Raw genomic sequence first — 26,995 nt, 5'->3', positions numbered from 1 at the left:
ATTCATTTGAGAATGGAAATCTGTTACATGCCTGGTTGCAAGTTGAAGTGTTGTTTCTCTTGCATTGGCATCATTGCAATGGCATTGGAGGCTAAAGATAGAATTTCAAGTGGGGTTGAGTAGTACAGAAGCTCAATATTACCCTTGTGGACAGAATTGACTTAATTACCCTTAACTGCCTTTGGACAGAATTACCCTTAATTGCCTTTGGTTTTCCCATTCTAGAGAGAGAAATTGTCCATATCAAATGCAGCATGGAAAGTATGTTTAGGTCATTGGACAGTGAGAATGAAGAAGACAAGAGCAGGTGTTGCACCTTCTGTGGTTGCTGGGGAAGGTGCCTTGGTGAGAGTGCAGATAGAATAAACCAGTGTCCCAAGTTGAATTGTCTCTGAAATGCTAAGAGAGATATAGCTGATGTATTGTCATGTTGGAGTTGTCAGGACTTACAATCTGTTCAGAATGGGGGCTAGTAGAGTGGAAGTTTTTGGATGTAGGACCTTATTCTTGCTTTAGATAATAGACAATAGGTGCAGGAGTAGGCCATTCGGCCCTTCGAGCCAGCACCACCATTCAATGTGATCATGGCTGATCATTCTCAATCAGTACCCCGTTCCTGCCTTCTCCCCATACCTGTTGACTCCGCTATCCTTAAGAGCTCTATCTAGCTCTCTCTTGAAAGCATTCATAGAACTGGCCTCCACTGCCTTCTGAGGCAGAGAATTCCACAGATTTACAACTCTCTGACTGAAAAAGTTTTTCCTCTTTGGGTAAGAGGGTGAGAGCAGAAGTGCAGAAAATGAAATAGCCACAGTTATAGCCCAATAGCCCATCACCTATTGTGGAAGAAAAACCACAGCTGAGAGAAAAGGAAGACTCATTGGAAATACCTGTGGTGAAGGTGGCATCTACTTCTTCTTTCGTGTCCATCATTCAAATGTTACATCACTATCAACGTCCGTCCTGAAATGGGCGCAAGCTTCCGGCGACGATCAGTGGGAGCCTCACTTGTACAGTAGACGATGGTGGTAGCAGAATTAGCTCAGGACACTTCCACTTTCCAGCCCCACGACATGGACGATTCTGCTATGGGGCCAAGGTGGCATTGTGAGAACAGATACAATCACCTGATGCGTGCTTGATAAGGTTCATTTGAAGTTTGAAGTTTATCTCAAATATACCAAAGGATTGAATCATGGAGATAGGTTTATAAAGTATATTGTGAGTAAGAGTTGATTGCTTTGGAATTTGGCAGAATTCTACTGTTTACTAATGATTAACTTGTGCTTTCAATGTGGCTAAATGTCAATCGTTGATTAGAAATTTCCTGTCTGCCTAGGCTAAAAAATAGCGTCATGATTTGATTATGAAGCTTGATATGTTTTATCTTTCACACTGAAGTTTGGTCTTCATTCAGAATACTTGTTTTAGATTATGTATTGCTTGTTTGAATTGGAATGCTAAAATGTCCATTTTATAGTCTATAACTGAGATCAAATCTATTTTATTATAACACTTTTCAAATTTAATTTTTCAGCTAGGACTGAAATAATGTACTCTAATTTGGTTTTTAGTTTATTAACATGGCGACCCTCGCACTCTGAAGGTGACTCTCCATTACAAAATGATGCTGGAGAGAAGCAATTGGTATGTATTTCATTGCTTCCAAAATTATCATGTTGGTTTTAGTTCTAAACCCTGCAGTTGCCTCCCTAAACCCCTCCATATCTCCACCTCACTCACTTTCTCTAAGTCATTCTTTGAAACCTTGGAATGTTAAGGGTCCTATTCATATATTTTTCAAATAAATAAATTACTTTCAAATAATATTTACATGTTGTCTTGTGCTCTTGTAAAACTTTAAATTTGTGTATGGTAATTGAAGGTGCTGTGTTGTGGTAGTTCAATCAGTAGTAAAGCAATCAGTAGTAATACAACTTGATCAATTGTGAAACTAACGATCAAGAAAGTGAAGAAAAATGTGCCTTTTGTGGGTTGAGAGTGTTGCATTCTTGGAAATTAGGCTCATTGCCAGTGTCGAGGTTGCACTCTTCAAAATCAGCTCAAAGTAAAACAAGTTTGTTCTAAACTAGGCTGTTCAGAGAAACTGATGTTTTCATGCAAAATCTTTAATCCAATTCAATAGATACTTATATTCTAATTATTAGAGTCATACATTATGGAAACAGGCCCTTTGGCCCAACTTTCCCACTCCGGCCAACATGTCCCACTACACTCGTCCCACCTGCCTGCATTGGGCCCATATCCCTCCAAACCTATCCTATGCATATACCTGTCTAATTGTTTCTTAAGCAGTGCAATAGTCCCTGCCGTAACTAGCTCCTCTGGAAGCACTGTTGTATATTCTGCTCTGTTATCTGTTATATTTTGCAATACTAAATAAAATAGTTGATCCCTTTGTGTAAGATATTACACATAGCACAGGTGCATTAACTTTATTGAAATATGCATTGAATGCAATAAACAATAATACAGAGCATTCAATTGATATAATCATTGTTGTTAGCATTATTGCATGCTTACGCAAAATTGTCAATTTTCATTAAGACCATTATCAGATATTCCAGGTTAATAGGATATATTTTTGATTGGTGATGCATAGCCACAGTTATCTTTAGACATTGATATAATATGAAATAAAACTAAAGGAAAAGAAAAAAAAGTCACACTTACATAATAAATTGCAGTTTGAACTATCTCTGCTCCTAAACTAAAGTACAATTTTATTTACTTCTTTTAGGATGCTGTTTCTCAAAAATCAGTGGACATCCTGAGTAAGGGTGAGGATCAACTCTCTGTGACCAGCACAGAAAAGACACCTTTAGACTGGCGTCAGAGCCAGTTTAGTCTTGGATCCAATGCCAGTGATGATGCTGCGAAAGTTAAGATATCATCAAGTGAGTCACAGCCAAACAAAATTGAAAGTTTCCCTTTTATGAAGATTTTACGTAATGCTTTTTCTGCCCAATTTAAATAATAGGCTTCTGATAGATGCCACAAATAAATCCTTGTTACAATATGAAACCTTGCAAGCATTGTATTGGGGTTTATTATTAAAGTAACCATGTAAATGACCTGGAAAAAATTATCACTTTTGTCTTCTATGTAATTTAATGAAACCATCTCTCAATGTACAGATGTATTAAACATTATTACAACAGGCTTTCATAGCTGGAAATTCTTCTGTGAGGCTATGACATTTATCATGAAAAGTGAAAATGCTGGAAACGAGTTGTCTGCCAGGGAGACTGGAGGGAGAAAACTTCATGAATTGGGCCTTTTATTGTATCTAGGAAAGTGAGCAAACAAGCTTGTTTTAAGTTGTAGAGGGGAAGACAAAGAGCGTACAAAGAGAATGTCAATGGCATTCACTTTGGGTACAACACCTCTTCCTTCACCTCTTCCTTTCCCATGGCCTGCTAATTTACTCCAGATGCTATTTCACCAACATTTTCTGTTTTTATGTTGAAGTTATCAGTAGTGATTGGTTGTACTCACCATCCATCTGTTTAATACAGCCTATGAATTGGGCAAAAATGTGAGATTCCTGTCGATTGTTAATTACTTTGGACCTGTTCAGAATGACTCAAGGCCTTTAGGCAAAGAAAAATTTGAAGTAGTGATAAAATCTGTGTGGGCCTAAAGTTCATGAAATTTTGACCGAAGTTCCAATCAACATGCAAATTAAATTTAAACAAAGGTCGCCCGATTATTACAGAATTCATCTTGCGTTTGAGATTATCCAAATTCTGCTTGTGCACAGTAAAAGTTGACTCTCCATCATTGAATGATCTGGCTTGCTGTACGAATGGGTGTTACAGAAATACTGCAGCAGTATGGACATAATTGGCATGTAACTCCCTGTGGCCAGTTTACTGTGTGCAGTTTTAGATGATGCTGGTAAGTGCTCATAGTGGAATTACCAATGCCTCTCCTAATTGTCCATATATTTCATTGTTAGGGAGTTATTTAAAAAATACATAATAAATAATGCATTTATTGGGTAATTTAACTCTTGATTAAATAAGGTCTGTCAATTCCAATGTGTGCTAAATAACACAGCATTTGAGGTTTATTCATGCCGAGTCCATTTCAAACATCACTGCTATGTATGCTGAGTTATTTATACCAGTTCCTGATTAAGCCGCATCTCAACTTTAAAATTCTAATTTATATTTTTGAAGATGGCCTTGTCCATCATTGTCTCTGTAAAAACCTCAAATCCTCTTAATCTCCAGGTTATCTGCTCTCTTCTGATTCGAGTTTCTTGCATATCCTTGAATTTAATTGCCTCATTGTTGAAGCTGGCTGTGCCAGGCTTAAAATTATTTCCTAAAACATGAATTCTCTCCTCTTTTAAGGCATGCTTTAAAATGTGTTTCTTAGTCTCAGCTTTTAGTTATTTTTCCTAATTAGTGCCAGTTTATTGTTTGAAGTGATTTGAGACATTTTATTTTGATTTATATTTTTATAAAACAAACATGTTGTTGAGTTAAATCCAGTACTGTATATTGCTACATCTGATTGTTAAATAATCCATCGACTAATAATTTATTATAATTGATTTGCTGATTACATTCTTGGTGGCATTTGTTCAAAATCACAAATCATGATTGATTAAACAAACTACTTTCTTCCTTTAGGAGTACAAGAACAAAAATTGTTTGCTGCGCTTCTCATTAAATGTGTTGTCCAGCTGGAATTAATTCAGACAATCGACAACATTGTATTTTTTCCTGCAACCAGCAAAAAGGAAGATGCTGAGAACCTGGCGGCAGCTCAGGTATAGTCCAGCCGTTTGTAAAATGGAAGATGTTTTTTTAATTGGTTGAAAGATGACAATAAATTACACTGAATAATCCACAAAAACAAACTTATAAAGAAGTTCAACCCTTGTGGAAGAATTATCTTTTTAAACAGAAGTTAGATCAATTATCATAGAATTCACTTTGAATTTGAGGTTATCCAAATAACCTGGATAACTTCCAAGAGAGTGAATCCACACTCTGACCAAGACAGCACAACTATCCAAGTGCTAAAGACCTGTGGAAACCAACTGGCTGGAATACTCAAGATCATTTTCAACCTCTCGCTTCGCTGGGCTGAGGTTCGCAACTGCTTCAAAATGGCATCTGTCGTTGTTGGTTATAGCGTGAATCGACTCATGCCTTAGAAATGACGTGGATACTCGTCAATTTGCCTATTGCTACAACAGGTCAGCAGCAGGTGCTGTCTCACCCTGGTCTATCTAGATAACAGGGATACAGACGTAAGGCTGTTGTTTATCGACTGCAGCTTGGTTGAACACAATCATCCCCTCAAAGCTCAACACCCCAATCTCCAAGACCTGAGCCTTTGCACTCCATTTTCAACTGGATCCTTAAATTCCTCATCAGCAGACCTCAATCAGTGTGGATCGGTAACAACATCACCTCCTCACTGACCATCAACACAGGTGCACCTCAGGCTACATGCTTAGCTGCCTTTCTTCCCTTTATAACTCTCTATTCCCATGACTGTATGGCTAAGCACAGCTGCAAAGCCATCTATAAATTGACAAATAACACCACTGTTGTTGGCTGAATCACAGGTGGTGATGAATCAGCATACAGGAGAGAGATAGTTGGTGGAGTGGTGCCATAATAATAAGCCCTTGCACAATGTCAACAAAACCAAGGAACTAATTGTTCATTTTAAAAAAGAGAAATTGGGAGACCACGTGGAAGTTTTCCAGGGTGGATCAGCAGTGGAGAGTGTTAGTAGCTTTCTTCAAAGTTTAATCCAATTTGACATGTCATCGAATAATCCAGCAAACTTATAAAGATACATTGTTGAAAGTATCCTGACTGGTTGTGAAATGGCAGGCCAGAGTTGCAGGTCAGAAAATGGGTGAAGTGATTGGAAGGTGGAGGTTAGGACCAGTAAGACTCAAAGGAAGGATAGGCAAGGAGAAGTGAGGGAATATGGTGACACTGATGGGCTGAAGTGTGTTTATTTCAAAGCAAGGGGTATTGTGGGTAAAGCAGGTGAACTAAGAGACTGGGTCGGTGCTTGGAACAATGATGTTGGGGCCATTGCAGAAATGTGGTTGAGAAAGGGACATAAGTCACAGCTCAACGTTCCATGGTTTCAATATTTCCGACGTGATTGAGAGGGAAGCAAAAGAGGTGGTGGAGTTCTGCTACTAATCAGGGAAGCTGCCATGGTGGTACTTGGAGAGGACAAACTGGAGGGTTTGTCCGTTGAAGGCGATATGGGTAGAGCTTAGAAATAAGAAAGGTGCAGGGATCCTAATGGGATCGTACTATAGGGCCCCTGATAGCAAGCGGGAGATGGAGGGATAGATATGTAGATAGATTTCAGAAAAATGCAAAAACAACAGGGACTGGGACTTGCTCAGTGCCAACGGCTTAGATGGGGATGAGTTTGTGGTGTGCATCGAAGAGTGTTTCTTGAAACATTATGTGGACAGTCCAACCCGAGAAGGAACATAACTGTACCTAGTGTTGAGAAATGAGCCTGGCTGGGTGACTGATGTTTTAGTGGAAGGATATTTTGGGGGTGGTGATCATCTCCATAGTTTTAAGATTGTTTTGAGTAGGGAGAAGGCTGGACTTTGCGGGAAAGTACTAAATTGAAGTAAGGCAAACTACAACTTTATTAGACAGGAACTCGGGAGGATACATTGGGAGCAATTGTTATTGGGCAAGTCTACATCTAACGTGGGGATTGTTTAAAGACCAGTTGATTGAAGTTCAAAACTGGCATTTTCCAGTGAGGAGAATGATGAGGATGGCAAAGTAAGGGAACCTTTGATCACCAAAGAGGTTGTAAATGTGGTCAAAGAGTAAAAGGAAGCACATGCATGATTTAAGAGGATGGAATCAAATGGGGTCCTTGAGAAATATATGAGTTTATTGCACTTAACCTAATGTTAAAGGCAGTATTTTATTAAAGATATAGTGATAAAAGGTTTCACGAGTGTGGTGATTTTAAATCCCAGTAAATTTAACAAGGAGTCATCCTGCAAAAATCACTGGCTGGAGAAATACGCTACAGAATTTGGAGACACTTTATAATCTGTTTGAATGTGACCTCAGCAAAAACAATTAAATCACTCTAATTTGATTGACTTCTATTCTACACACCACTGCTATAATTTATGAATCTCGCATGATGTTTGTGCATATTGCAGGATCAAGAATGCAACTTTGAGTGTCCATTTGAATGAGACAGTGATTTTTAGATTGATTTGAGGTGCAAACAGCTAATGGGGTGGCTTCATTTAAGTGATATGTGTTCTGTACCTAAAGTTGGAGGCACTTTGGCATGGCCTGAGGATGCAAAATATGGTTTGTAAGTGCAGTATATTTCCTTAGTATACTTCCTGTTCTTCCAGCTTCAGCATCAAAAATTGCAACGATGCCAGCATTCTTAATGATAGTCAAGATGTATGACAATACGATAGAACTTTATTTATCCCAGGAGGGAAATTGATCAATAATTGTATCAATTATTATTGATAATAACAATAATTGACATCATCATAATTGTCCTAGAGTAAGCTATCCTTGTTGATAAATCTGTCAGATTTTCTATTTTGTTTAAAATTCTAACAGTGCAAACAAGCCGAACAAACGATGCAACGATTTATTTCGTGCTGATAATCAACTCAAATTATTATCAGTGTTTTGAATACTATCTCAAGCAAAAACTGGCCTGTAGTTACTGAAAAGCAAAACTCATTTTATGTTCTGAAGTGTGACTAATTGGAGAATAGTGGTGGTTATGAATGCTTCATTAATTGTAGCAACGCAGTTGCTGTTCAAAGCCATAATTGTGTTAATGTGCTAGTAAAAAATATCGCAAATAAGTGTATTCATTGTTGTTCTTTGTCATTTACAGAGGGATGCAATAGATGCTGATGTGCACATTGAGAATCAAGACCAGGGAATGTATCATTATCTAACTTCAAAACAACTTTTCAAACTCCTTGACTGTCTACTGGAGTCTCATCGATTTGCCAAGTCCTTTAATTCCAACAATGAGCAGAGGACTGCACTGTGGAAAGCAGGTTTGTACTGTGTCTTGAATGTTATGAAATTATCCACACATTGCTAATAGAAATGGCTTTTACTTCTATACCATAGCTACAATTTTATGATGAAACCAATTGTTAATACACAAGCCTGTTCATCATTAGGTCTATTAGAAGACTGGATGGTGGCTAATATTGTACTTCTATTTAGAGCTAGATAGAGCTCTTAAAGATAGTGGAGTCAGGGGGTATGGGGAGAAGGCAGGAACGGAGTACTGATTGTGAATGATCAGCCATGATCACATTGAATGGCGGTACTGGCTCAAAGGGCCGAATGGCCTACTCCTGCAACTATTGTCTATTGTCTTTAAGAAGGGCTGCATGGAAAATCCTGGGAACTGTAAACCAGAATCCAATATCTGTGAAAGACAAGTTACTGGAGAGGATTCTGAGGGATAAGATATGCTTTTGGATAGGCAGAGGCTGATTAGGAATAGTCAGCAAGGTTTTGTACATGGGAGATTGTGTCTGACAAATCTGACAGTTTTTTCGAAGAAGTAACCAAATAAGTTAATCATGGCAAAGCCATAATCGTTGTCCTTACAGACTATAGCATTGCATTTGATAAGGTTTCACATAGTACGCTGCTCTGGATGACTAGATCACGGGACCCAGGAATAGCTAGCCAACTGGAAAGAGAATTGGCTTCATGGAAGGAACCAGAGGGTGATGGTAGAAGGTTGCTTTTCAGTCTGAAGGCCTGTGACTGATGGTGTGCCTCAGAGTTCGATGCTTGGCCATTACTGTTTATGGTTTATATCAATGATTTGGATGAGAAAGTGCAAGGCATGATTAGTAACTTTGAAGATGGCATTAAAATGGGTAAATAGCGAAGTTGGTTATCAAAAATGACAGTAGAATCTTCATCAGTTGGGCAAGTGGACTGAGGAATGGTTAATGGAGTTTAATGCAGGTAAGTGTGAGAGGTTGCATCTTGGGTTGTCAAACCAGGACAGGACTTTCACAGTGAATGGCAGGACTCTGGGGAGTGTTGGAGAACAGACGGATCTAGGAGTGCAGGTACGTAGTTCCTTAAAAATGGCATCATAGGTAGATTGGATGCTCAAGAAGACTTTTGATATATTGGCCTTCATCAGTCAGGAATTTGAGCATAGAAGTGGGGATATTTTGTCGCAGTTGTACTAAACAGGCTACATTTGAAGTATTGTGTTCAGTTTTGCTCACCCTGCTATAGGAAGGATGTTGTTAAGCCGGAAAGAGTGCAGAGAAGGTATATGAGGATATTACAAAGACTGAGCTATAGGGAGAGGTTGGATAGGCTAAGGCTTTTTATTCCTTGGAGCACGGGAGGCTGTGAGGACTGATCTTATGGAGGTGTATAAGATAATGAGGCAAATAGATAGGGTGAATGCATATTTCATGCAAAGTAGGGGGAGTTAAAGAGTTTAGCAACCGGGAGATCTCGTAGGCCAAGGCCGAGCGAAGGTGTTCAGCAAAATGATCGTTGAGTCTGTGCTTGGTCATGCTGATATATAGTCCCCACTGAGAACAGCGGATATAGTAGATAAGGTGGTGTGGACTCCTCTATATCAGCGAGACCAAGCACAGACCAGGCGATCATTTCGCTGAACACCTTCGCTCAGTCCACCAGGGCCTACACGATCTCCCAGTTGATAATCATTTTAACTCCCCCTCCCATTCCCATACTGACCTTTCTGTCCTGGGCCTCCTCCACTGTCAGTGAGGCCAAACACAAATTGGAGGAACAGCACCTTATATTTCGCTTGGGCTGCATACAACCCAGTGGTATGAATATTGATTTCTCTAACCAAGTAACCCTTGCTTTCCCTCTCTCTAGTCCCCCACCCTAAATCTGCGACTAGTTTCACTGACCTAATTAATTTGACTAATTGTATGCCTCGTTGACGCCTTCCCCTCGGCCAACAATGAACCATTGTACATTTCCTTGATGATGATCTGCTTTGATATCTCCTTTTCACACCTTGCATGCTCATTGTACCCTTCCATATCTCTAGTTTCCCTCTCCCCTGATTCTCAGTCTGAAGAAAAGTCTCGGCCTGAAACGGCACCCATCCCTTCTCTCCAGAGATGCTGCCTTTCCCGATGAGTTACTCCAGCAATTTGTGCCTATCTTTGGTGTAAACCAGTCTCTGCAATTCCTACCTATACTTGTATTTAATGAATATTGGATCAGCTGTGTTGTAGAAACTTAAGTTAGTTTAGTTAAGTTGTTTAAGTTAGTTATTTGTTTTAGAATTAAATATAATAGAATCATAATCCAGATTTATCATTGTAATTTCCATTTAAAAAATGGCACAATTTACACGTTTTTCTGAATAAGCGAAGCAATTTGCTGCATACAGAGCTTTTTTGAAGTGAAATTACTGATGTAATAATACAGGAAATACTTAGCAGATCAGGCAGCAACTATGAAAGATTTTCACAACTGTAAAACTAGCATGAGAACGCACTCGAGTACAAGGAATGTTTGTTTCTATCTCCACAGACACTGCATGTTTAGTTTAGACATACGGCATGGAAACGGGCCCTTTGGCCCACCAAGTCCGCACCGACCAACGATCGGCAAACCTGTACACTAGTTCTATCCTACACATTAGGGACAATTTACAGAAGCCAAATACCCGACGAACATGTACATCTTTGGAATGTGGAGGAAGCCCGAGTACCCAGAGAAAACCCAAACCATCACAGGGAGAACATACAAACTCTAGACAGTACCTGTAGTCAGGAATGAACCCAGCGCTGCAAGACGGCAACGCTACTGTGCTGCCAGCATTTTCTTTGTTTACTTCACGTTTCCTGCATTGTTTTGTGCTATTGGGCCACTGTTGTTAGAAAGGCAGTCACCTTATACACAGCAAATTCCCATATGTGGTGGTGTGATAATTACCAGGCCTTCCAGGATTGAGGAATAAACACCTGAAACAATGTTGAAAATAATAATTTTGAAAATAGAGGCATTGTTTTAGTTTTCATTTTACCTGAGAGAGCAGAAATAAATCTTGATATAACATCTCATTTGAAGAGTTAACCTACTTGAGTATACCATTCTCAACTCAATTGTGACATGAATCTAAATCTTCTGGCTAGAAAGGCAAGAATGTAACCAATTGAGCCTGCTGACATTTTAATATTGTGTGGTAAATGCAAATTCTTTGTAAAAGTTAATCAGTGTTATAATGCTGAATTTATTTCACATGTTCTAGTTGGTAAATAATTCCTTTACAAAACTCAATATGACTTTATCAGCGGCACGGTAGCGCAGCGGTAGAGTTGCTGCTTTACAGCGAATGCAGCGCCGGAGACACAGGTTCGATCCTGACTACGGGTGCTGCACTGTAAGGAGTTTGTACGTTCTCCCCGTGACCTGCGTGGGTTTTCTCCGAGATCTTCGGTTTCCTCCCACACTCCAAAGACGTACAGGTATGTAGGTTAATTGGCTGGGTAAATGTAAAAATTGTCCCTAGTGGGTGTAGGATAGTGTTAATGTACGGGGATCACTGGGCGGCACGGACTTGGAGGGCCGAAAAGGCCTGTTTCCGGCTGTAGATATATGATATGATGATATGCAGAATTTTTGCTTTATTTGGTATCTTTTCTGTTCACACAGGTTTCAAAGGCAAATCAAAACCCAATCTTTTAAAACAAGAGACCAGTAGTGTTGCTTGTGGCCTACGTATCTTGTTTCGTATGTACACAGATAAAAAACGGAGTGATGCCTGGGCAGAAGTTCAGCATAGATTACTTAAGTAAGTAGCCAATTCTTATGACTAGTTAGAAAATCAGCGGTCAGTTTTAATGCTTCTGCTTCATTAAATGAACATTATGAAAAAATGGAAGAGGGTAAATAAAATCATACCCATTACCCAGATTCCTAAAGGGCTAAATATGCCAATTTTCAAGATTTTTGTGCAAACCTACTGCTTTTACTGGTGATTTGTGAACTGCTCTTCAATGTTAATGGAAGAAGGGTCTCGATCCGAAACGTCACCCATTCTCTCCACTGGCCTGCTGAGTTACGCCAGCATGTCTATCTTCAGTGTAGACCAACATCGGCATTGATCTCGGAGTACAGTCGTACAAAATTGCAGTGATTCCCAGGCCCTCTGGAATTGTGCCAGGTTAGGCTTGGCATTGAAACAGTGATACCATTTAAATGAATGAAAGGAGACTTGCCAGGTATTAGCTAATTTATATTTTTAATTATTGAGGAAAGAACTGCAGATGCTGATTTAAATCAAAGATAGACACAAAATGAGTAACTCAGCAGGACAGGCAGCATCTCTGGAGAGAAGGAATGGGTGACATTTCGGGTCAAGACCCTTCAGGCTAATGTCAGGGGAGTGGGCGGGACAGAGATAGAATGTAGTCGGAGACAGTAAGACTGGTGGGAGAACTGGAAAAGGGGAGGGAATGGAGAGAGAGGGAAAGCAAGGGCTGGGGTGTAAGCTACCCAAGCAAAATATGAGTTGCTGTTCCTCCCATTTGCGCTGGGCCTCACTCTGACAATGGAGGAGGCCCAGGACAAAAAGGTCAGATTGGGATTGGGAGGGGGGGGGGGTTAAAGTGCTGAGCAACCGGGGGATCAGGTAGGTTAAGGCAGACTGAGCGGAGGTGTTCAGCGAAATGATCGCCGAGCCTGCGCTTGGTCTCGCCGATATACAGGAGTTGACACCTGGAATAGCGGATACAGTAGATGAGGTTGGAGGAGGTGCAGGTGAACTTCTGCCTCTTCTGAAAAGACTGTCGGGGTCCTTGGACGTGTCGAGGGGGGAGGTAAAGGGACAGGTGTTACATCTCCTGCGGTTGCTGGGGAAAGTACCTGGGGAGGGGGTGGTTTGGGTGGAAGAGACAAGTTGACCAGGGAGTTGCGGCGGAAACGGTCTCTGTGGAAAGCAGAAAGGGGTGGAGATGGGAAGATGTGGCCAGTAGTGGGCCGCCTTAACCTACCTGATCTCCCGGCTGCTCAGCACTTTAACTCCCCCTCCCATTCCCAATCTGACCTTTCTGGCCTGGACTTCCTCCATTGTCAGAGTGAGGCCCAGCGCAAATTAGAGAAACAGCAACTCGTATTTCACCTGGGTAGCTTACACCCCAGCGGTATGAACATTGATTTTTCTAACTTTAGTAGCCCTTGCTTTCCCTCTCTCTCCATCCCCTCCCGCTTTCCAGTTCTCCCACCAGTCTTACTGTCTCCAACCACATTCTATCACTATACTGCCCACTCCCCTGACCTCAGTCTGAAGAAGGGTCTCGGCTTAAAAATTCACCCATTCCTCTCTCCAGAGGTGCTGCCTGCCCCATTTCTTACAGGGTAATGCATGTTTAATACTAATTTTGTGAATTGTATTTGATTGATTAATTCCAGCTATTTTCTTTCACTAGTGTTTGTAGTGAAGCTCTCAGCTACTTCCTGACACTTACCTCAGAAAGTCATCGAGAAGCCTGGACCAATCTCCTCCTACTATTTTTAACTAAAGTCCTCAAAATAGATGATGAAAGGGTAAGAAACAGACTTAAAATGCCAATTTTTGAAACCAAATTATTTTGTTATTTAAGGTAAGTGTTTGCACTCACAAGTAAGAATTTAATTGTTCCGTTATCGCGACATATGACAATTTAAACACTTTTGACTCTTGATATAGAATAGTTTCTAGTTTTTTTTTCCGTGTGAGATGTTGCGGAGGGTGGCTAAGAGTTAAACATATTGCAAAAAAAATTGCTTAACATTGTTACTAGAAACCTGTTGCTCTGGCTTACAAATCTGATGAACCTGTATTTCATATAAACATTTATTTTCCATTGCCAACGTATAATGAATTGGCCTGTGAGTTGTTGACCTATTTTGATATTTTGTTTCCAACGTCGGTCAACTCTTAAATCCCTCTTAAATACCAAGATCGTATCTGCCTCTATTAACCCCCATGGGAGCATGTCCCAGACACCCACCACTCTGTATAAAAAAACTTTCCCCACACATCTCCTTTTAACTTTGTCCATCTGTTCCTATAGCTATTCCCTCTTATCTCCAGAAATGCTGCCTGACCCACTGAGTACTCCAGCTTTATGTGTCTTCAGGTCTTCGTTCAGCCTCTGATGCTGAAAACAATCCAAGTTTGTCCAACCTCTCCTTATATCTAGAACCTTCTAATCCAAGCAGAATTCTGGTAAACCTAAAACCTCCACATCCACCTTCTAATGGGGTGCTCAGTACAGCACACGGTTCTCCAAATGCGGCAACTAAAGTCCTATAAAGCTGCAACATGAATTCCTGACTCTTATATTCAGTACGCCGACCGATGAAGGCAAGCATGATTGCGTCCTCCTTACCACTCTATCTACTGGTATTGCCACTTTCAATGAGCTGAAAAGCCCCAAAGATCTTCTGTACATCAGTGCTAAAGGGTCTTCCCATTAACTGTGTATCCCCCTTACATTAGACCACCGAAAGTGCAGCACCTCACACTTGGTCAGATTAAACTCCATCTGCCATTTCTCTGCCAATTTCTGTTGCTGATCTATAGCCCGCTGTATACTTTGACAACCTTCCTCACAGTCCACAACTTCAACCATTTTGTATGTCATCTGCATTTACTAATCATACTACAAGATTTACATTTACTCATCTATCTCTCAAACTTACTGATCCATCTACGTTTACGTGTATGTGTATATATAAATAAATATGTACGCCAATTCTGAATCTAAACAACTCACAGCATATCACATGCTGCTTAATCTTCTGGGTCAACCTATCTTGAGGGACACGATTATAATTAAGTCATACAAAATTGCAACAAATAATGAAAAGAGAAAAATATCAAATGCCGAATATAGTGTTAAAATGTTATTGCGTTACTTGAAAAGGATGTTCAAGGGCCACACTGCGATAGGTTGGGAGATGGGGACCGGGTATTTAGCTTATGAGAGGTCAGTTCAGTAGTCCGATAACATCAGGGAAGAAGCTGTTCCTGAATCTAATATTACAGACAGGAAACAAAGAGTAGGGATTAACGGGTCCCTTTCAGAATGGCAGGCAGTAACTAGTGGGGTACCGCAAGGCTCAGTGCTGGGACTGCAGCTATTTACAATAAACATTAATGACTTACATGAAGGGATTAAAAGTAACATTAGCAAATTTGCGGATGACACAAAGCTGGGTGGCAGTGTGAACTGTGAGGAGGATGCTATGAGGATGCGGGGTGAATTGGACAGGTTGTGTGAGTGGGCAGATGCATTGCAGATGCAGTTTAATGTGGATAAGTGTGAGGCTATCCACTTTGGGCTAAGAACAGGAAGACAGATTATTATCTGAATGGTGTCAAGTTAGGAAATGGGGAAGTACAAAGAGATCTGGGTGTCCTTGTTCATCAGTCACTTAAAGTTAGCATGCAGGTACAGCTGGCAGTGAAGAAAGCTAATGGCATGTTGGCCTTCATAACAAGAGGAGTTGAGTATAGGAGCAAAGAGGTCCTTCTGCAGTTGTATAGAGCCCTGGTGAGACCACACTTGGAGTATTGTGTGCAGGTTTGGTCTCCAAATTTGAGGAAGGACATTCTTACTATTGAGGGAGTGCAGCGTAGGTTCACGAGGTTAATTCCCGGAATGGCGGGACTGTCGTATGTTGAAAGACTGGAGCAACTGGGCTTGTATACACTGGAATTTAGAAGGATGAGAGGAGATCTTATTGAAACATATAAGATTATTAAAGGATTGGACACGTTAGAGGCAGGAAACATGTTCCCAATGTTGGGGGAGTCCAGAACCAGAGGCCAGAATAAGGAGTAGGCCATTCCGACGGAGATGAGGAAAAACATTTTCAGTCAGAGAGTTGTAAATCTGTGGAATTCTCTGCCTCAGGAGGCATTGGAGGCCAATTCTCTGGATGCTTTCAAGAGAGAGCTAGATAGAGCTCTTAAAGGTAGTGGAGTCAGGGGGTATGGGGGGAAGGCAGGAACGGGGTACTGCTTGTGAATGATCAGCCATGATCACATTGAATGGCGGTGCTGGCTCGAAGGGCCGAATGGCCTACTCCTGCACTTATTGTCTATTACATGCTTTCAAAATTTTGTAACTTCTGCCTGATGAGAGAAGGGAGAAGTGGTAAGAAGAGGGAATGTCTGCGGTGTAAATCGCCTTTGATTTCAATTATTCAATTCAATGATACTTTATTGTCTCATGTACAGGTACAGTGAAATTGCTTGTTTTTGCATACAATACACAAAGAGCCACCGAAGTACGCACTGGCGTCAACGAAGTTACAGATTACCCATTAGAGTCCCGATGGTCCCTCTTTATTCTCGGTGCCCCTTCCCCCCTCCCCCCCCCCCCACAAGCCGGGTCCCTCCTTGTTCTCAGCGGCCAGACCACCTCACCATGGTCTATCCACTGCCTCTCCCCCCCGACAGTTCGCCAGCGAGCTGTCCCTCTCCTTCCCAGTACTGCTGCTTACGTGCCCCAGGAGGTACTTCCCGCAGCTGCCCCCACCCCCCCCCCCAATCCTACAGGCCCTTTGTCCAGCGTCCACCAGTGGCTTGGGGCCGCGGTCGGAGACGGCTCCCAACAAGAGGTCACGGCACGATGGTCCTTTTATTTTATTGAATTTTATTTTATTATTTTATTTGTTGTATTGAAATATGCCCTTATCAGTCTTGCCATTCATCATTGTAACCTGTTCAGTGTCCCCATTTCCACCTTATCAGTGGAAGTGGATTCTAGTTTCAGCAAAACCATTGTATTAATATCGCGAGAAAATGGAGCATATATCGCCCACACTTGTTAAGAGTGTTTCATTGTCATAAGTGCCGACACCAGAATAATGAATATTTTTCCTTGCGGCAACTTAACAGGCCCGTAAAACTCAATATGCACAGATAATCTATAATGTCTTTTTTAAATTCAATAAATGAATAGCCGTAATGCTAGTACAAAAGAAACGTGGAGGTTAATTGTACAGAATATCAGTGCATATCGGAACTGAGAAGCAACGTAGCATTGAAGATATGGGGAACAGCTTGCACATGGCATCTCCATTTGGTTTTACTTCACTTCTGTTGGAATAGGTTGCATTTGAAAATAATCAGATAATCCACAAATGATATAGCATTAGGCACATTGATTATACCTGGTTTAAATATGTGCAGAACTACTCTGCATTGATGTATCCTTGGAATTATACCATTTTAAAATGATCTATTCTTTCTGTTTCCATGACAGTTCAAGGCCCATGCATCGAGGTATTACCCCCTTCTGTGTGAAATTATGCAGTTCAATCTGATTCCCGAGTTGAGAGCAGTTCTACGCAAGTTTTATCTCCGCATTGGTTTAGTCTTTAAAATATCTCATCCTTCAGAGAAAGAGCATGGATCCACCAACAAGTAATGAAAATCGATCTTAGCCGGGGCATTTTTGTCTGTAAATCAGAAAAGGACCAGGCTTTTTGCCTGCTTTCGTTCTCTCCTTCTGCCTCAATCCCTCCTTGATCTTTTGAAAAGGATGGTGCTTACATCTGTTGATTTGACCTGCCTAGCGATGCACGTAACAGAACCGTAAACTTAGTTCAAACTGCTTTATTTCATTGAATTAATTATCTGAAGGTAAAGACTGAGTGCTGTCATGTGCTGAGCATGGAATCAACTTTTAGTGGTTTAGTCACATTTTGGAATGTCGTGAGTGTGTCGATGCACACTGGGACTCAAAGACAGAACATGAACAGAACACAGTGAACATCCTTTTATGGAGAAATATTTAAATGAATACTGTAGTTTGACAGTGAGTAATATATATGCTGTAAGGGAAATAAAATCTTGTTGCATTTTACAGGCAGGTTGGAAAAGATAATTAATTTTGAATTTGTTATCGATACTAGCAGATCTCTTGAGCATTATCCAGTAATTACTTTTTGTTTGCACAGCTCAAGATCTTTAAGGTTATATTGACCATCCTTCTGTGAAATCTGTTGTACAGAGATACAAATCTGTAAAATACAATTTTAACACTATGTAGTCCTTCTAGAATGGGTTTCTCTTATTTTATTATTTTCTGTTAATGTGTTGGAGTCACTGCTATTTTGTTGTTCATTATATGCACTGGGTTGTTTTTGCTTTTGTGAATATTTTTAAATTTTCTTTAATATTGCTCGTGCAGATGCAATGGACCCTGGGAGCTTTGTGCTTGATTATTAGTGGAAGGAGGCACTAAGGCCATTACATTAATATAATTAGTGAAATGGTTACCCTGTCAATTAAGATGAGTTTTCCCCTACCTGTATATTACAGAATAGGGCCTATTATTTAAACAATATGATTGATCCTGTCAACTGGAACTTGAATCATTGCAAGTTGATCTGAGGTGCATCTGCACTGACAAAACTGTGTCCATGTTTGATGTAGGTTCTACTGTCTATGTATAAAATTGATGTTAAATTAAATATATTGAATAATGAATCAGTTTGGGGGCTTGGGATGATGAAATATATTGATATCTAACTATTAAAAGGCTGTGAACTGGGCTTTAATAAAAACAAAATGGATACAAGAGTTCCAAGCATTCCTAGTCACTGTGGATGTAGAAAATAAATATTTGGAGAAGGATGAAATATATATGGTACAGACATGTAAAGTTTTCTATGTAAAAAATGTACAACTTTCTGTACAATATTGGTTATCATCTGGCGTATTCTAATCAGGTCATAGCTCAATAAAGTTTTGAACTCTCTTTTACCAGTGCAGTCCTATTTTGGTTGGTAATATGTTTACCTTTCATTTGCATGGTTTTCAGCATGCAGTGTTTAGATTTCACCTAAATGAACAATTTATCTGCTGTCATTTTGAAGGACCTTGAATGTTTTATGTGTGATTTTAAAGGATTTATGACGCTCCTAGTAATTTTAAGATACACATGTATCAGACCCAGTCGAGGCAAGCACAGGAAGTAGAGGCTTCATGAAATTCCCATCTTCTGCTATGCTGGCACCCAAAGTATGATTGCAGAAGATTAAATTGAAGCATTTGGACCATCTTCAGCCCAAGCTGCCAAGTAAGTGGGTCGTCTCTAGCTGAGTTGCCTGCATCATACATTCAGTCTTTCTACAATTTGGTTTGCTGTGGGTGATGTGGAAAAAATAACCAGGTAATGCAAGTCTATTGCTCTTGGATTAGCTGTGCATTTTTACCTGTGGATTAGGGGTGGCACAGCGGCAGAGTTCCTACCTTACAGTGCCAGAGACCCGGTAACGATCCTGACTACTGGTGTTGTTTATACGTTCTTCTGTGGCCGTGTGGGTTTTCTCCGGCTGCCTCTCGTACTCCAAGACGTACAGGTTTGTAGGTTAATTGGCTTCAGTTAAAAAAATTGAGGTTGTCACTAGTGTGTAGGATTCTGTTAGCGTACGGGGATCGCTGGTCGGGTGGACTCGGTGGCCCGTTTCCGTGCTGAATCTATAAGCTACATTTTGCTAACCTAATCCAGTATTGTTGTGACATTGACATCTACCCAACAAAGAGGAAATTGTCAGGTACTATTTGTCTATCAATGCTCCATTATGAAATGTGCCATTGACTGTTCAGTCAAGTTGAAATTTGATAGTAACAATAAAACTTCATTAATCAGCTATCTGACAATTTAGATATCCTGATAGTTAAGCATCTGGCTCCCCTGAAATTCTCAGGACCCCAGTCCCTGTAAAGTATTGGGGTATTAATAAGAATAAGATCCAACGGTCCAGAAAATCTACCAGTTTTGCAAAGTTTTGTGTTTTATCGGATTTCGTTTATTGAACCTGCATAGTGTTACTCACTTTTGGTTTTACTCGGATCACTGTTTCAGGTCTCAGTAGAGACTTGATCCATATGTGGATAGAGGCTGAATTCCAGAAATAAGGTGAGTTTAACTGTCTTTACACTCTTGAGGATGGGATTTTTTTTAATTCCCTTTTTTGATTTCAGAAGACTTGATGATTCCAGCAAGCTCATCAAACTTTGTAAATGCCCTATGTTATTCCATAGATTCCCTAGTTTCATTGTCTCTGTCACATCTCTCTGGCAGTACTGCCTTCTACAAGGGATTTGAAGCCTGCGATGGACCAGCCAAGTTCATATTCATTGGCATGTAGGCTATCTGATCCTATGTTGTTGTGATCTTAAGTCTGTGCTAATTGACAAGAACCCTCTCAAATTAATCTTATACTAAATGCAATGTGTTTTATTATTGTCCCCACGATCCTTTCAATTACCCCAGAACCTACCACACACCTACCTAACCTTAGAATATGGGGAGTAATTGGAGCACTCAAAGGAAACCCATCCACCAACTCACCAACAGGGAGAATGTGCAATCTCCACTCACACCACCAGAGGTCAGGATTGAAGCACTGGAACTGACACTCCTGGCTTCGTGCCTGTGCTGCCCAGACATTAGAACAATTGTTTCTTCGTTATCTGAATTATCTGGACATGCATTGGACGTAAAACCTTGGTATAAAGATGGTGGAATGACAGCCTATTTTAGTATATTAAATAATGGTGTGTAAACTACAGACTGCAGGTAACTCAGGCTTGTGGTATGATGCCTTCTAGCATAGGCTTGCTATTCCTCTACCAGTATTGGGACCATTGTCCTCAAAAATGGACAATGTTTGATCTGTGAGGCCTTCTCCCTGGAAATGGCAAGCTCTAATCCCAAAATTACTTTTACAGCAGATAAAACATATCCCCAGATTTGGTTGAAGCATTGACAACTCTTCTAAAATAATCATGCTAATTTAAAAATTAAATATTTAATGTAATATTTAAAATTTCAATGTAAATGCAAGTCAATTAAAAATTAATCTCTCAGTTCCTTCAGTTCAAGTGATTTGAAGGAGGTGCAGGAGCAGAGGGAACTGCGCATTAACAAACTGACAATGGCAGTGCAAATAAGCAAAAAGAATACTCGGCTTCTTAAACTGGGCACTGAATGAGCAGAAAAATAAATCAATGTTATCATAAAGCCTAACCAATAATTTGTAGTGGTGTTGTATAGATTCCCAATGCTGTACTTCAGGATGTCAGAAACGTTGAAGGGATTTTAATTAAGAATCGCCATACTGGAAGTTCTGTTATGTGAAAAGACTGGTAAGTTCCCCTAGGAGTAGAGATACTTAATTGGGTACCTGCTGGGTAACACTGAGGGGTGCTAATTCCAGGCAAAAATTATTTGTTAGCAAGAGGTCCTAGATATAAAAAGAGTTTTCTAAAAGTTAGGTGGTCATAAAAAACATCTTTGGCTACAAACTACTATGTTTAGAACATTCTAGCTGTTGGTATCTTATTTCATTGTCATATTTGAAGATGTACAGATGTACCATGTCTTCGAGGTTTTATTACAAATAAATAGAGTACTAGAGGAACTCAGCAGGTCAAGCAGCTTCTGTGGAGAGACTTTGTTCTTTGCACAAGACATTTCCCTCCTCAGATGCTGCCTGACACGCTGAGTTCCTCCAGCACTTTAGATTTTGCTCAAGATTCCAGCATTTTTATGTCTTATATCTTGAAGTATTAGTACAAGTTAACTCAGCCATTAAAATACAAGGATATTAACTCTTGATTGATGTTAGGAGGAAGAATACTCTTCCCTGGAACTATATTACACATTAATATTGACCATTACTAATCAATTTCCTTTTAAAATACAACTTTATTTTTACAGACTTTCATTTCAATGGATTTGAATACCAATATAAATAAAATTTAGGTACAAAAAAAAGAGACACAAGTCACATTCAAGCAGCAGCACAAATTAGTGCCAGGTTCAGTATGCAAAATTTGTTGTGACCTTTTCCAGTGTAATTTTGTGAATAATTAATCATGTGGAAATTATACTAATTTGCATTTAGTGAGAAACAACAAATGGATAAAATAATTTTGGGGGGTTATTTAGCTTTTCATTAAAGGCCACATATTGGTGAGCAGAGGAAAATCATTTGTATACAATGTCCTGAATTTATGTAGCTAAATAACAAAGTGCATCAAGGGTGTCTATGTTTTCCCACTTGAAGGCACATATATTAATTGACTCATTTGCCCAGCCAAATCAGTCATTTGCTGTAAAGTGCGTTTGCCTTCTCCAATTGAAATCAGATGCAAGATCTGAAGGTCCTCGGTCAAGTTGCGTATGATCAGCCATAAACCTCTTTAACGTTTCTGATGTTCCTGGTCGTAGCCATATGTCGGTGGCTTCTGTTTCAACAGAGCTTGGTCTTTCCTTATCTTTTAAATTGAACTGGCTCAGAAAGTCGTCATCATCTGCTGCATCATTACCTGGCAGAGAAAGTAAATGTCAACAGCGCTAAAAAAAAATCAAATCTTTATAGACAATAGACAATTCACTCGGATTTACTTCAAGCAAAGATTTCAATTAACTAGTGATAATTCGTGAAGTGGCCAAAACAGCAAACATAAAAGACAAGATATTTGGTAAATCAAATAGGAATAGGACATATATAATAAATGGTAAGGAATTAAGGAATGTTAATGAACAAAACCTACAAGTTTGTCCATAGTTCCCTGAAAGTGGAAAGCACAGGGTTGACATGATTCAGGGGCAAAAAAGACTTATGGCAAAAAAGACTTCTGAAGAAGGGTCTCGACCCAAAACGTCACCCATTCCTTCTCTCCTGAGATGCTGCCTGACCTGCTGAGTTACTCCAGCATTTTGTGAATAAATACCTTCGATTTGTACCAGCATCTGCAGTTATTTTCTTACACTACCTATGGCATGCTTAACCTCAGAGGCCAGGGCATGGAACATGCCAGAACTTCTACAGTTGTACCGGGCCCTGGTGAGACCGCACCTGGAGTACTGTGTGCAGTTTTGGTCTCCAAATTTGAGGAAGGATATTCTTGCTATTGAGGGCGTGCAGCGTAGGTTCACTAGGTTAATTCCCGGAATGGCGGGACTGTCGTATGTTGAAAGGCTGGAGCAATTAGGCTTATATACACTGGAATTTAGAAGGATGAGGGGGGGATCTTATTGAAACATATAAGATAATTAGGGGATTGGACACATTAGAGGCAGGAAACATGTTCCCAATGTTGGGGGAGTCCAGAACAAGGGGCCACAGTTTAAGAATAAGGGGTAGGCCATTTAGAACGGAGATGAAGAACTTTTTCAGTCAGAGAGTGGTGAAGGTGTGGAATTCTCTGCCTCAGAAGGCAGTGGAGGCCAGTTCGTTGGATGCTTTCAAGAGAGAGCTGGATAGAGCTCTTAAGGATAGCGGAGTAAGGGGGTATGGGGAGAAGGCAGGAACGGGGTACTGATTGAGAGTGATCAGCCATGATCGCATTGAATGGCGGTGCTGGCTCGAAGGGCTGAATGGCCTGCTCCTGCACCTATTGTCTACATATGTTGTCACTTCACAAAATTGGTTAGGCTACTCTTGGAGGGTCGTGTGCAGTTCTGATTGCCACTCTTTAAGAAGGATGTGATTGCACTGGTTAAAGTGTAAGGGAGATTTACCTGGATCATGCCTGGATTGGAGTTTTAGGGAGTAATTGGATCAGCTGGGCAGGTTTTCCCTGCACCAAAGGTTGAGGGGTGACCTGAAAAAAGTAGGTATTCAGAATTTTTTCCTGCTATAAGGGTATCAAATTGGCTTATGAGAGGAAGGCATTTTAAAGGGGATCTGAGAGGCAAGTATTTTTTTGCACAGTGATTGATACCAATGTGCTGTCAGAGGTGGTGGTGGAGTCAGATACAATGACTGATTAAGCGCCACTCAAATAGGTAAGGCAGAAAAGAGGATATAGTCTTAATGCACGTTAATGAGATTAGTGTAGATGAGCGAAAAGGTCAGCATAGATATAATGAGCCAAAAGAACCTTTTTCTGTCTAGTGAATGATTTATTCCTCATGTCATTAATATTTTTAATTGAGACTTGGGGATCCTGGCACCTCTACGTCATTTGAGTCTGTCCTATTCAATCTTTTTTCATAGACATGTACTGATTGTACAAAAGTGAAATTACCCCTATATATCAATGAGATCTGGAATAATATTCAAAATAATTGGATTCAGTAGAGATACTTGGAGGTCAGAGGTCCTCAATCAATCATCATTTTATCAGCAATAGTGTTCCTCCTCAATTGATTTATGTGGTTTCTTTGAGTTGCTTGTTTCATGCTTTATTTGTGAGAGTATGCAAATAAATTCTTAAAATAAGCAATTGAAAGTAAGAATCAGCAGCAGATTTTACCTTTTTTTAGTATTTCATACTTCAGAAATTTGAGAAAAAAATATTTTCCTTCAAACACAAAGTACAATTTCTTTCCAGACACCATCTATAAAGGGGACTTAACATTCCACATCAATGCTCTTTCTTTCTCCCTCTTTACTGATGTTGCCAGATTGAGTATTGCAAGCATTTTTGAATCTGTCTTGAAATAAGTACTTTCTTTATAACTGAGTGAATGGGAATACATAAGACATGCCAAGGGTCTGTCAGCTAAATTTGTATTTTCAATACATCGACATTGACTTTTTACTCTTGAATACATTTATTGCTCGCCAATTCTACAATTGCACGGTTGCTCTGTGTGGATGCTGCTATTAAGGAAAGTTTCATAGAATGTGTTTGAGTACAGGGTCAGCGGAATATCCAGTTTTGTGTAAGAATATCTAACGTATTTTTCCTAGTTTAAAATTGATTCCGTGTTGTACCTGAATGCTGCAAATCCTGCAAACGTTTCATTCGCTGCTCATTTCTGGCTCTTACTTGCTCCACATTAAAACTGGATGCAGAGTGTAGGGAGATGGAATCTGGCCGCGCTCGCGATGTGGGTTGCACAGCAGGTGGAACATCCTGACAAAAGTTAAACACAAAAAAAAAAACAGATTTTGCCATCACTGACTGAACTACAAAATAGTACATTTTGGAAAATGATAATGTTCAAAACCTACAAAGCTATCAACAAGAGTGGGAAAGAGTGGGCATGTTATTTAATGCAATTCAAGTTGAAGCTAAATTTCATGGCTTAAAGGAAAAACTCCATCAATCCACCAGGAAATCCTGGTAGACAACATGGTTCATCAGATTTCTGTCCTCCTCTTGACACTTTGTGAACCCATACCTGTGGTCCCTTTGAACCAACTCCTTTCACTGGAGAATTTATTACACTACAGTGTAACATCTTGAAAGTTAAGTCTCTTGGAGTATTAATAGGGAATAACATGCAGTACTTCACCAAAGTCCTGACTGTACTGGAATAATGAATTTTTACTGTATAATATAATTACTCTCCCTATTACAGATTACTCCCTTTCTCCATTATCTATCTATCTAAACTCAGATCTTGTGTATGTATATATATATATATATATATATGTATGTATGTATATATATATCTCTATTTCTAAAAAATTTAAGATTTGGTTGTGGACATGTGGACCTACAGACAAAACGGTAAACCATAGCACCACGATTTTAGCACCACCTTAATCACCACTGTCCTGGCGACTGTTGAAAACAAGTTTTAAAAAAATTGGTCTTATATTTTTTAAGTTTGAGAGATTTTAAAGTTTCAAAATTTCATTTCTAATTTCATTTCAAACCAAATTTTTCAAAGTGCTCTGCGTATGACATCACAATGGGGCACACACGACCTCTCTCCTCATTCGCCTGAACAAGATGGACGCCGTTAGCGAGGCCGCCGCCCACGGTCACTGCCTCCCCTCTCCTCTCTCCCCTCTCTCCTACACCCAAGGGACACTCCGAGCAGGAGGGAGATGGTCGGACTGATGGTCCACAGATCATTCCCTTCCGTCCCTGCAACCCACGACGTCCTCGGGTCACCGCTATCGCCCGGGCCCAGTGCCCCGCACCATTACCGCACACAAGCCGCAGCGGGCAGCTTCTTCTCCTCCTCCTTCAGCGGCTGCTTGCACCGATGGCGGCGTCGACGAGGGCTGCTTCCACCGACAGCCCCGTCGTGACTGCAGAAAAATGGCGGCCGCTCTCCTCCTCCTCACGCTCCGCCATCTTGTGCGCGCCGCCCACCTCGAGTAGTCCCAGCCCACAGCCGCCCTGCCGCGCTATCCGCCTCACACCTCTGCCGTCGCGCTGCCCGTCTCGAGTAGTCCCAGCTACCGACGCCACAGCAACGGCCGCCGCACTCCGGAGCTGCCTCCTCCTCCCTCCACGCACGGATAGTGGTAAGTGGCTTTCGCCGCCAACGGGTCCGCGGTGGGGATTGGGTGTGGGGGTAGGAGAGGAGAGAGTGGGGAAGGAGGGGGTGGGGGGGGAGGAGTGAGGGGGAAAGGGGGGGGTGGAGTGGGTCAGTGGGGGAGGAGGGGGGAGGGAGGATAAGAGGGGTTATGGGGAATTAAGTGGGGGGGAGGAGGGGGAGGGAGGATAAGGGGGGTTGAGGGGAAGGAAGGAGAAGGGAAAGGGGAGGTGAGGGTGCTGCACCAATGCAGGAGAGGTTTGGGCCCAACGGGTCCACTTGGTCTAGTACCTTACTAAATATCATATATCATATATATACAGCCGGAAATTAATCCATATTAATTTCATTCAGTGCAAATCACTAATATGTCAAACAATTATGCCATGAATATCCAATAAAATATTGATTTAGAAACATAGAAAATAGGTGCAGGAGTAGGCCATTCGGCCCTTCGAGCCTGCACCGCCATTCAATATAATCATGGCTGATCATCCAGCTCAGTAGCCTGTACCTGCCTTCTCTCCATACCCCCTGATCCCTTTAGCAAAAAGGGCCACATCTAACTCCCTCTTAAATATAGCCAATGAACTGGCCTCAACTACCTTCTGTGGCAGAGAATTCCACAGACTCACCACTCTCTGTGTGAAGAAATGTTTTCTCATCTCGGTCCTA

The 26,995-nt window shown here is 40.7% G+C and overlaps 2 protein-coding genes across 9 annotated transcripts in view; one reads left to right on the top strand and one right to left on the bottom strand.

Moving 5' to 3' along the window:
* The window catches only part of arfgef1 (ADP-ribosylation factor guanine nucleotide-exchange factor 1 (brefeldin A-inhibited)), a 148,432-nt gene extending 129,594 nt beyond the window's left edge, over positions 1–18,838 (top strand). For both annotated transcript variants that reach the window (XM_078398115.1, XM_078398114.1), the window contains 7 exons: positions 1,575–1,647; positions 2,762–2,918; positions 4,665–4,804; positions 7,927–8,095; positions 11,733–11,871; positions 13,508–13,625; positions 17,339–18,838. In XM_078398115.1, the coding sequence (XP_078254241.1) occupies positions 1,575–1,647; positions 2,762–2,918; positions 4,665–4,804; positions 7,927–8,095; positions 11,733–11,871; positions 13,508–13,625; positions 17,339–17,503 (961 nt within the window). In that variant the 3' untranslated portion in view covers positions 17,504–18,838. The remainder of the gene's footprint in view (positions 1–1,574; positions 1,648–2,761; positions 2,919–4,664; positions 4,805–7,926; positions 8,096–11,732; positions 11,872–13,507; positions 13,626–17,338) is intronic.
* Positions 18,839–21,820: 2,982 nt separating this feature from the next.
* The window catches only part of cspp1a (centrosome and spindle pole associated protein 1a), a 67,838-nt gene continuing 62,663 nt past the window's right edge, over positions 21,821–26,995 (bottom strand). For 3 of the 7 annotated variants that reach the window (XM_078398702.1, XM_078398701.1, XM_078398700.1), the window contains exons 30-31: positions 24,819–24,960; positions 21,822–22,419 (exon numbers count right to left, since the gene is read on the bottom strand). In XM_078398702.1, the coding sequence (XP_078254828.1) occupies positions 22,193–22,419; positions 24,819–24,960 (369 nt within the window). In that variant the 3' untranslated portion in view covers positions 21,822–22,192. Of the gene's footprint in view, positions 22,420–24,818; positions 24,961–26,995 lie in introns of all 7 variants that reach the window. The other 4 variants (XM_078398703.1, XM_078398704.1, XM_078398698.1 and 1 more) reach the window with 2 other exon arrangements.

The sequence above is a fragment of the Rhinoraja longicauda genome, chromosome 4 (assembly GCF_053455715.1).
Source record: "Rhinoraja longicauda isolate Sanriku21f chromosome 4, sRhiLon1.1, whole genome shotgun sequence".
In the NCBI taxonomy this organism is placed as follows: Eukaryota; Metazoa; Chordata; class Chondrichthyes; order Rajiformes; family Arhynchobatidae; genus Rhinoraja; species Rhinoraja longicauda.
Note: the sequence above shows the minus strand (reverse complement) of the source record. Positions and strands in the feature narration are given on the sequence as shown.